The sequence below is a fragment of the Prosopis cineraria genome, unplaced genomic scaffold (genome assembly GCF_029017545.1).
Source record: "Prosopis cineraria cultivar Desert tree isolate PC_DT_omini unplaced genomic scaffold, ASM2901754v1 PC3, whole genome shotgun sequence".
In the NCBI taxonomy this organism is placed as follows: domain Eukaryota; kingdom Viridiplantae; phylum Streptophyta; class Magnoliopsida; order Fabales; family Fabaceae; genus Prosopis; species Prosopis cineraria.
In genome coordinates this window covers 12,689,711-12,701,061 of record NW_026555334.1, presented here as the reverse complement: position 1 = coordinate 12,701,061, position 11,351 = coordinate 12,689,711, and the positions used below count along the sequence as shown (strand labels likewise).

Genomic DNA, 11,351 nt, shown 5'->3' with positions numbered 1-11,351 from the left:
TATTGAATCAAGAAAGTACAAAGATTGAGATGTTTCAAGTTAAGAAAAAATAGAATTTTTTTGGGACTAAAAGAAAGTATAGAAACTGAGTTATTTTGAATCAATAATTAAAAAATAATTCATAAACCAAAAGGTATATTTTTTTTCTTTACTATATTTGAGTTTTAGTATATAACGAACATAAATATTATTTTCAAAACCAATATTTATCAATAGGAATTAAGTATAGTGAAAGAAATTAGTTTCTAACAAATAATAACATGGCAGATTAAAGTTAGAATTCCTATTAAAAGATATGTTTACAATTGGTATCCAATAGAAGGAGGCATGTGCAAAACAAGAAAAAGAAACCAATATTTAAGAAATTACACACACACACACCACATCTACGGATCCAAACACAAATACAAAAGGAGCAAAGGCAAAAAATACATACTAAGTGGTCAGTTAAGAGCATTCAATAGTTTAAAGTGAGAAAAATGGTAAAAATATACATAACGTTATCAAAATTGATGCAAAAGTGATCAAACCATTAACTTGCCCTAATATTCATTAATTTTTGATGTTAAATGTTGACTGTGTTTGCCATGTGTTAATGTTTGTTGACGTACACGAAAAAAAAGGGCAAAAATACATATAAAATCATATGTCAGGAGTATTAAATAGTTTAAAGTGAGAAAATGATAAAAATATCCATAATGTTATTTTAATAAGTACAATAGTGACAAATCCGTCAAAATTCATACCATATGATTTCTTGCTATCGCCACATATCTTACCTTCTTCCTTCCTTCCTCTCTACTCATTTTGTTTGTCTGTAAAACCCAAGATTCAATACAATGAGATAAAAACATTAGTACAACCTTAAACAATTTTGTTCACAATGAGATTCGAAATCATCAATTGGCTTCCAACACTGCTACAAATAAACAAGCGATTTAATTTATTGTTCAGTCAAAACAATATTTTCCCACATGATATTCATCAATGATCGATCAACTTCTATAGAATTTCACTTAAAAATATTTTTTGTTCACGTTAGCAAAAAATGGTTAACTTCTACTTAAGTACTAGTTAAACGATTACTATTTAAAAAATTTGATAGATTAATCACCATTACACTTATTAAAAAAACATTATGAATATTCTTGTTTTTTTTCTCACTAAACTACTGGATGCTCTTGCCTAATGACTTCATAGGCATTTTTGTCTATTTTTAAATTCGCATTAGCAAACATTGGCACATAACAAACACAGTCAATATCATAGCCAGTATTTAACACCAAAAACTCCTGATCAGGGCAAGTTAACAGTTCAATCACTTTTGTATCAATTTGATAATATTATAAATATTTTTATCCTTTTTTCACTTTAGGCTATTAGATGTTTTTAACCAATCACTTGGTGAGTGTTTTTTGTCCCTTCACCCATAAAAAATACTACAAGAAATTATATATGTGTGTGTGCCCCCTGCATGTCAACATAATTACACAAAATACAAAAATGCTGCAAGAATACCAGATCGAGACCTTCTTGCTGACATAGGACAGTACAAACCTTGGGTAATAGTTTTACATATTGTTATCAACTTCTCTAATAAAGTCAAAGTACTATTTTTACATACACACGTCATACTTTTATTGCAGATGCTGAACATCTAGATAATTTTACACAACTTTGACATTCTCAATATTTCTCATCATGCATGAAGGCAAGGCAAGCCAAATCTGCCAGAACTGTATCCACAGAACCAGAGACTCTTTGATGAGTTTGTTAGAAGAGTTTTCACTTAGCAAGGATCGGAACGCCACAGGCTGCAGGAGCATGCTTCCCATTCTTGAAGACAAGGTTTCCTCTCACAAAAGTCGCCAACACTTGTCCTGATAGCTTTTTTCCCATATAGGCAGAGATGCTCTGCGTGTAAAATTATGAACAATATTTATTAATAAAACCAACTGCAATGTAGAGTTAGGCTAATCTCTGGGATCAGATCAGATCGGACTGGTTAAGGAATTTACAACAATGAATTTGACTGATATTAAAGGTCAATAATAAAATTATTCATAGGCTTTTACTTAGGAACTTGATCTTTTGACTCAATTTAGTCGTTCCCATTAAATTAGAACTCCTCCCTTCGATTCTATTTATAAATCACTTTCAACATATTTCACTGGAACCCGAAAAAAGCTTAATACCTATTAACTTTATCTAAACATTTAATAAGTTTCCAACCTTACCCCTATTAAATATATACACTTTATTAATGTACTTTCGTTTATCAACATTTAATGAAAGTGAAAGAAAAAACTTGTAATAAAAAATTAATGACACAAGATATAAACAAGACCAAAAAAATCCCCCCGTCTACTTTATAAATAGGACGGGAGAGAGTACTATAATCAAGTTAATCAAGAGTTTAGTCTTCATGAGATTTCAATGTAAGATATGCTGAGGCTTTGCTTTGCCTATACACTTAAAAGCCTAATGAGTTTTCGTGTAAGGAGAAATCTTAGGGATTGTAAATATATATTACATATATTTAAAAAAATATTCATGTGCCAGGGCTTAACAGGTTCGTTTCTCTTAGTTGAGATGGCCCTTGACTCTTCTTTGTAACTAGATGAGAGTCAAAGACAAGGCTTCCCCAACTTCACTTGTCGAATTACATATATGCAATTTCTATACTACAGGAAAATGGACAAATGTTATATCAAGAAAGCCACCATAATAAAATAATTACAACTGAAACATGAAAAAAAGAATGAGTTTAACAACAGGAAAAGAAGAATTGAAACTTACAGGATGTTTAATGAAAACAGGATACTTGTCATCCAGGGCAAACTCTGTCTCTGGTTGCCACACTACAATATCAGCATGGTTTCCAACTTCAATGGCTCCCTATAACAAAACTGGAAAGTTAGTCCGACTTGAACCTGCAACAAATTTCTAGGGAGCACACAGTGGTTGACCGAACAATTCAGATATAAATCTTTAAAAGCTTTACCATGAAGCTTTTTGGGGTAAATTAAAAAGAAAAAATATCAGCCAACATGATGGAAACCCAATGGGGAAGAAAAAATCTGGAACGAACAAGGCATGGCCAGAAATGGCTCGGAAGGGAGTGGGACACAAGTGACTTTTAGGTCACTGTATTGGCAATTCTGTTACCAAGAAAGGTTTAAAAAGAAAGGGGTCAGAGTGAATGGTTATGGAAGAATTTTGAAGTTTTCTGCATTAGTTTCTGTTTCTGGGTAAAAGCAATCCTGCCACTGGTGGATTTGACGCTGCTGGTATCATTATTCCATAAATCCTGTTACTTCTCATCGAATACTCATTTGTTCTCCATCAAATTTCTTTCCTTTTTAATTTGTAGGGAATTATTTTCATTTCATGATAGTATCTTCTAGTAACAGTTAATGAACCTTCTCCTGGGCTGCTATCTTAGTCAGTCATAGTGAAGCTTTGACGTAAAAAGCACAATGCTTTTCTTCTTTTAGATTTAGAACTTATCGCTTCAAGGAAATACTGCAGCAATTATCTTCAATAGGCAAAAACACTAAATAATTAGGGATGAATATCCTTTGTTAAGAAAGATCAAAATCACATTTTATAGAGCATGCTGAATCAGAGACAAAAGAAACACTATCTTCATTTATAGTATATAAAACCTGCGGCAAAGGAAGAAACTGCAACCATATCACCTTTGATTCTAATCCAGCAAATTCTGCAGGTCTCTTGCTCCACCATAATGATAGTTGTTCCAGAGTTGCTCCGTGTTTTTGTCCATATGACCATGTTATTGGAAGAACCAACTACAATTTTCCCAGTAGAGCCCCAGTTAACCTTTAGTGTTCAAATCAATAATAGGAGTTATATTTCTAAGAAAATAACTCAAATTCAGCTGATCCAAGGAAACTAGCCTGTGGGCTTCTGATAAAAATTTAGCATGATTCCTCAGTGCAGCCCAAAGGAGCTTTATGTTGGCCCAAAATCTATGGTTTAATTGTTTTTTTTTTTAATTTGGCAAAAAGAATTATTTTGTTATAGATAAAGGACAATGTTACAAGGAAGAAGGATCAGATCTATTCTCAGAGGAAGACAAAAAAGAAAAGAAAAGAAAAGAAAGCTGCTTATAACTACAAGGCATTTAAACACCTTGCCCCTCTCCAACCAAAAACAGAAAAAGATATGCTGTGGCATGGTATAAAAAACTGAATCATACAGCTGGATTACTAAACTAGTAATTAATGAATAAAAACAAAAAACAAAACCAAGTGTAATTAAAAATAAATAAAAAATGTAGGTAAAAATTCAAGGATGTGAGTATAAGAACAAGCCTTATCCCATTATATGGGGAATTTGAGGATGTGAATACAATTCTCATAAATTTATACATAATTTCCATTCATTGGAATAATATTACAACATTCCAGTACCATAAACATCCGCTTTTCTAATTTTCATTAATTTCAAATTCATGCAAAAACCACAAATAAAAAATCAAAAGGTTGATGACTCAAGGTATGCCACATTGTTTACTGAAGCCCAGATATCCTTTAGATTTCATTTAAAGGGCATAGCTACATAGGGATGAACATTTACTTATCGATAAACAGACCAAGTGACCAACCTGCAAAGACGATATGCCACCCCAAGCCTTCAAGAAGTTACCCTCATCAAGAAGCTTGAGTTCTGGCAGTGTTGGTGAATGATCAGAAGTCAAAAAGTTGATGTCTCCTTTCTATGATGAAGAATAAAACAAATTAGACTAACAAGATCACAGATAACTAATGTACAAATGTAAGATATTGAACTGCATTGTGGAGATAAAATTACCAGCAAAGCCTCCCATAATTTTTCTCTATTGGATGCATCACGAATCGGTGGGGAACACTTAAAACGAGTATCTCCATCATTTATCTCTTCAGATGAGAAAGCTAAGTAATGTGGGCAAGTCTCAACACTAATGCTGTCACCTCTATGTTTTGCTTCCTGTAGAATATCAATGCATAAAAATAGCGCTCTCCCACTGTGAGAAGTTTGACAAGATCTTGTAACAAGGAAAAGGAGAACGAACAAAATTAGATCGGAAAAGATCATTTCATATCAGTGAACAGGGATTTTGTAGGATTCATTTACAGAACAGCAATTATGATGAAAAAATATACCATCTATGTCTGGGATTTATCAAAATTACAGCTGTTAATGGGATTTTATCTTTTAATTACTAGAAAGTAGCTCACGCTCAAGTGTGTAGTTTAACTAAGAATCCTATAATTTTATTACAATTTTCATTTACTTCAAAAGAATGTTATTTCATTTTACAAACCAACAATTTTTATTAGTTCATTGACAGTCAACAAACAATAAAATTCTACAGGGATATTTTTGGAACTTCCCGAAGGGAAAAAGTAAAGAACTGCATTTATGTTCTATTTATTAATATGAAGCTTTCCTATCATTTCTAAAAAGGTTCTGAGTGATACATTATAGATTTAGAACAGGTAGATCCACATGAAAAAACATATATTACCTTTATCATATCTAAGGAAGCACTTGAATCAGACAAGTGAACAATGTGAACATGCGCTCCTTCTAGAGGACCACCAGTTCTAGTATCCTCTGTAACCCCTACAAGTTCTCTAATAGCTGCCTGCTCCCTGGTTTGAAAGTGGAGATGAAGATTTTTTTTTATTTATCAGAAAATTTAATAGGCAGTGAGCCAACAGAAAATATTCGATTGTATGCTCATCCAAAAGTTTTGCTGGACTTAAACTTCCTTTTTTTTTTTTTTTTTTTGGGCGGGGGGGAGGGGGATTCCACAGATATTTTAGTAATAGTAATAGTTGTCATTCAAAGATAGAACATTGAACATTGAATCCTGAGCAAAGGTCATAGGCATCCTTTTTACAATGTAAAATCTCACAGAAAGGGGCTCAGGACCAATCGGAGCCAAGGCCTTGATCACAAAGTTATAAAAAATAAGAACTACTATTAATCATGAAAAATTAAGAATAGGCTTCCCCGTTTATTTGAGAAAGTAACAATTTATTGTCCACAGTAAAACAAATTTTTTACAGTGGAAAATATTTTTACTCTAATTACAAAGCTCATTTCTTCAGAATGCAAGGCCATAACAAATGTCTTACCATGAAGGGGGTCTAGTCTTGAGATAGGTTGAGTAAACACGTGGATCATCGTTATCTTTGAGTTCCAAATTATGTCCTGAATTCAGCTGAACCTCAGCATGCACAAGTAAACGTCTTCTATATTTGGCCAACACAGGAAGTCCCTCCTACCAATCAAATTATCATAACAATTGTATTATACAATCCAACAAAGGAAAAGGAACTTCATACTATTAGTCTTAGCTAGGAGAATTATTGATGACATAAAAGCGTGTGCCTGTGCAAGCAGATCACTGCATATCAAGCAAAGCACAATCCAAAACCATAATAATTGGTGAGCAAACAGGAACAGAGAATGCAAACAAATGTGAAGAATTACAATGAATTAATATAAACCATACTATTATCTTTATAATTTTGGCAATGTACATACCTTGATGTGATCGATAGTTGTCATAGGAAAGTCATCAATTCCTGAAGGGCACATGAAAGACTGCAAAGTGCAAACACAAAATGAAAAATGGGTCACATCAAAGTATGGTAGCCTAACTTTGAGCTCTGTCAAGAAGGGTAGATAAAAATCAAAAAGAATACTTTTGGAAGTTGTTGAGCGAGACTTTTTAATTAATAATATTTTGAAAAGCTTGATAAATGATAGAGCATAATGATATCATATAATCTATGTAGCCGACCCCACCTAATGGGATAAAGCTTGTTGTTGTTGTTGTTGTTGTTGTATCAAAGTATGGTAGCCATCAGCATACATATTTAAAAAGGGGAAGGAAAACAGCAGCGCTAATGCTGGGAAGGGAAGGCAAGTCACTTGACAATAGTTTTAAAATTTGAAGCAATAATGGTATGTGCCAAAATGAAGGAGCAGCATGAGACAGCTTCCAACATGAAACATAAACTAATCCCAAAAATTTATGTGGGTTTGAGGGAAGGCAAATGGTCATTGAGAAGACTGATAGGCACAGTAGTTCAAGAAACCCCATGATGATGACAAAGAACCATTTCAAAGATATATATCAAGAGGCAGACTCTGGACATGTCCAGATTCCAAAGATTCTCAGTATTATAGTGAGCACTGAATTAATGCAAGAGAAAGTGCCTAATTTAAAATTTGACTTGTCCAAAGAAGTAGAATTAAACATTATGAACATTTCCTTGGCCTCTGAACAGATTTACATTAATAATGAATAGGTTTTTTAACATTACCTTGACACCAAGGACCCCAGCACTTAAGAGACCTTCCAAAATACTCGTATTAAGTGCATTTTCAGGAATTAGACCTCCCCAGAAACCTGTCAATGCCAAACTTTTTCAGAAACTCCATTGATTGTATGCCAAAGTATAGTTTGTTGATCATACCAGCATCAACATACAGTTTCTTCTTAGCAGCCTCAAGCTGTAACCAAGAAATGGAACACAATGTTAAGGAAAGAGAAGGCACAAAAATTTAACAGTCACTCACTAGGGATTTAAATTCAATACCACAAAAGACAGCTTTACCAGATATTAGAACATTAGACGCCTCAAAGAAGTAAATTAATGTATCTGGAAGGAACTGTGCCTCCTTCTCTCTATGATATAAATGGATTCATCATAAAATAAGTGATAAAATGTTTTCCTGCCATGATTATTCTTATTAATTATTTTTTAAAAAATAAGCGACAAACAATTGCTCAGTCAAAGATACCTTAAGTTTCAATGTTTCCCTAGACACTGTTGTTGGGTGATTATTTAGAGGCATGTCAACCACTGTTGTTACACCACCTTTAGAAACAGAGCGAGAGCACAGGTCAAAGTTATACATATTAATGGCAAAAAGGGAAGCATTGCAAAAAGCCTTAATAGGTGAAGAACATCTGCACACCAGCAGCAGCAGCTCTTGTCCCAGTATAAAATCCTTCCCATTCAGTTCTTCCTGGCTCATCAAGATGTACATGCCTGAAAAAGTAAAATTTAAAAAATGAAAGAGAAGGAGAAAAGAAGAAATAGCAAGGCCCCATGAGAAAGTGTTCTGAAATCACAAAAAGGTAGAAGTAACAAGCACCAAAAGCTTTCACTGATTTTGAGGAAAGAATCTATTTAACTTATTTAGGTACCCCTAAATCTCTTAATACATTTGTTTCCTTCACTAGTAAAAACAAGTTAACCCAAAAGTTAGCTGTTTGATATTCGTGTTGCGCACTACCAGTACTTTGCACAGAATCCAAGAAAATCCACCTCCTTAACAGTAGACAGGCAGTAGGAACAATCTGGATTAGGAGTAAAACTATAAACATTTCCAGCATCAACAGATTATGCTGTCAGATACTGTTTTCTATTTCCTTTATTTCAACTAGTTTGTGGTTTTGATCCCCAAAAAAAAAAATTGAAAAAACTTGTGGTTGTTGCTGAATAACTTGTGTACTCTTTATTTAGAAGATAATTAGATAAATAAACCATGGATATAATAACATTTTATACTTCTTCCTCCACCTCTGTTGTTCATGATGCTGAAGTTATTGCAAAGAAAAATAATAATAAAAAATAAAGTAAATAAGAAAAAAGAAACTCAATCCAGAGGAGAGTGTATCCCCTGTTAAGCTCCTACTTATCATACTCTTAGTGAGCATTGACCTCATACGTAATTCTAAAAACACCTATGAATGTAGTCATTCCATCATTCGAGTTGCTCTCACATGATTTTTAATCATGTAGTGCATTGTTTTACCACAATAGGAATCTTTAAGATAAATTCCAATACTAAGGAAACTAAATCCTAAATATTACATAAGCTACAAGCAGAGTAACAGAGGATAATTCAGGAAGAATCTCATGTTCAATCTGATTATATTTCACAAACTCCACTTCTAATGAATGCTGTAAACATTACTGAAAATTTGAAACAGAACCATACAGCTTGGGAACTGCGCTTTCCATTGAATTCTAAGTTATGTAAGCTCTTCTAGCATGTGCCCAATGAATGAAAAAAATGCTATACGAAAGAACACTTGAAAAGTTAAACTCAATTTTTGGTCCCCCCCCCCCCGGGGCCAAAAAAAAGCTATACATGTGAAATAAGAAATTTTTATGTTAACATTCAACCCAGCTTTCAACAGTTTTCTCAGAACTACTGTCATCATAAATCAATACGTATTCATTATTAAATAAATTACACTGTTTATCGACTAGAACTGAATAAAAGATAAATAACACATGAGGAGATGGCATGCATATCTTACACATCAATTAAGCCAGGCATGATCACCGCATCTCCATAGTCAATTACTTGTTGCTGCATATGCTTCCCATGCTTACTATCTCCTTCAACAATGGACATGATCTTCCCCTCATTTATCTCCACTGTTTCATTGAACGATTTTTCATGGAAAATCAATCAGCATAGGTGAAAAATCATAATCCCGTGAAAGCTTCAGAACTACAACAACAATAGTTGATCAAGAGTAATTTATCAAAAAAGAAAAGAAAGAAAGAAAAACGCTAGTCAACAGTAACCACAGTCCTCCCTGAAATGGTTGTGATTAAAAAGGATTTATACAAAACATCTGAGAAAATTTACAAATTGTACAAGAATCTAGGCCAGATTATCCGTCAACTTTATGTTATATGCTTCGATCTCTCCTTGCATTGCTATATTTGTTTAGGCATATGAAGATCATTATTTATTATTCTACATTCCGAGGGAATATTGGATTTATTCATCCAAGTTCAAAGTGTTTTTCCTCTTCTTGTATTTTAAGGTTTTGGTAGAACAAAAAGTGGAAAATGTTGAAGTTCTGTGACTTTCTGCTTGGATTTGATCAGAGCAGAATGCTAGAATTTTAAGCCAGAGGTTCTTAACTGTGCATCTTCCAAGAGATAGCATAATTTTCCTTGCTTCTATATATGAAGAGTTCTGCTCATGAATCCTTTCAGAGAGTTCATTTATTAAATGCATAGAAGCACAGCACAGAAGGTTCGAACAAATTTCTCTTACTTTCCCTCCCATCTTTTCTTTTGGAAGACTACTTGTCTTCATATTCTTTATTCATCTTTGGTTCTTAAAAAAGCATCTTCAAAAAATAATACAGAATCATGATTTATAAGTTCATTGGCAAAATCATGTTAATGACAACGTAGTAAATTCTGATTAGTGATTAGATATACGTATTCTTTTCATATATTTCTCCACATTCTAGTATTATGGAAAACATAAATATATATTTTAAAACTTTAAGGAATCAGCTAAAAATAAAAATATAAAAACCAAAAGAAGATTCAGATGATTAAGGGTGAACCAATAACCTGAACCAGAAATAACCCCTTGCGGGGTCACAATACGTTTGCTGGATATCCAGTAATGGCAAACGGGAAGAAAGCTACACTCTTCACGGGGTGGCTGTTACAAGAACAACAACATCATTCAACCCCAGAATAACAAAATCGATATTCTAACTCTAACATGGAGAAACCCAACACTTAATTCCACGCTTTCTGACCATTTTAGTAACAAATGATGACGTAGAACTCAAAAGTTACAACTTGTCAAAATAGCTAAAAATGGAAACCAAAAGTTCGCTCAATACTTAAAACAGTCTAACTTTTGGTCAAAAGTAAGTCATCGCATGCTGCAATGAGACTATGAGAGTGTATACGAATTGTGTAAGAGAGAGTGGACCTTTTTCATATGAAACAAGTTGGCCGTGTAGGAATCCTCTAAGAAAAAGAAGACTACGAAGGAGACGATAAGTGCTAATAGAGGCAAAAGCTTCCAGAGAAGATAGTCCATTTCTATCGATGACGATGAAGCAGAAAAGCAGTGAATCAGTGACCGCTTTGCTGTTTAATAATATGGTTTGGGCAGAAAGCAGCGAAGCAGAGATAAAAAAGATTCGACTCCATGGCTCGTAATCGCATTACTTGTGTAATAATTTAATTTAATTGCTCGATTATAAATAAAATAAACCTTACACTCTAATTATTAAAATATTAATGATAATGATAATGATGTTTTTCTTTTTTGGTCAACATTAATGATTATATATTTTATTTAAGGCTTAACCCGCCTTCACCTCATGTTCTTTAAAAAAAAAAAAAATTGGTTGATTGTGTTAGGATTTTTAAATGGAAGCATTATTTGAAAAATCAGACCAGACCAGCCAGGTCAACCCATGAATCGGTGACCCGACCTCTCCATTGTTCCAGTTTTCATTCTAACCTAGTCAGTAACTGAGA

At 33.4% G+C, this 11,351-nt stretch overlaps 1 protein-coding gene across 1 annotated transcript; it reads right to left on the bottom strand.

Annotated features, from left to right (window-relative positions):
* Positions 1-1,518: 1,518 nt before the first annotated feature.
* Positions 1,519-11,005, bottom strand: LOC129307162 (allantoinase). The gene is made up of 15 exons (XM_054948045.1): positions 10,795-11,005; positions 10,422-10,515; positions 9,359-9,479; positions 8,005-8,078; positions 7,828-7,904; positions 7,500-7,536; positions 7,347-7,432; positions 6,562-6,621; positions 6,150-6,295; positions 5,534-5,660; positions 4,837-4,992; positions 4,631-4,741; positions 3,702-3,812; positions 2,800-2,898; positions 1,519-1,914 (listed from the first exon to the last, which is right to left on the bottom strand). The coding sequence occupies exons 1-15, from the start codon at positions 10,903-10,905 to the stop codon at positions 1,786-1,788; spliced, it is 1,539 nt and encodes a 512-aa protein (XP_054804020.1). The 5' UTR covers positions 10,906-11,005; the 3' UTR covers positions 1,519-1,785.
* Positions 11,006-11,351: the final 346 nt, after the last annotated feature.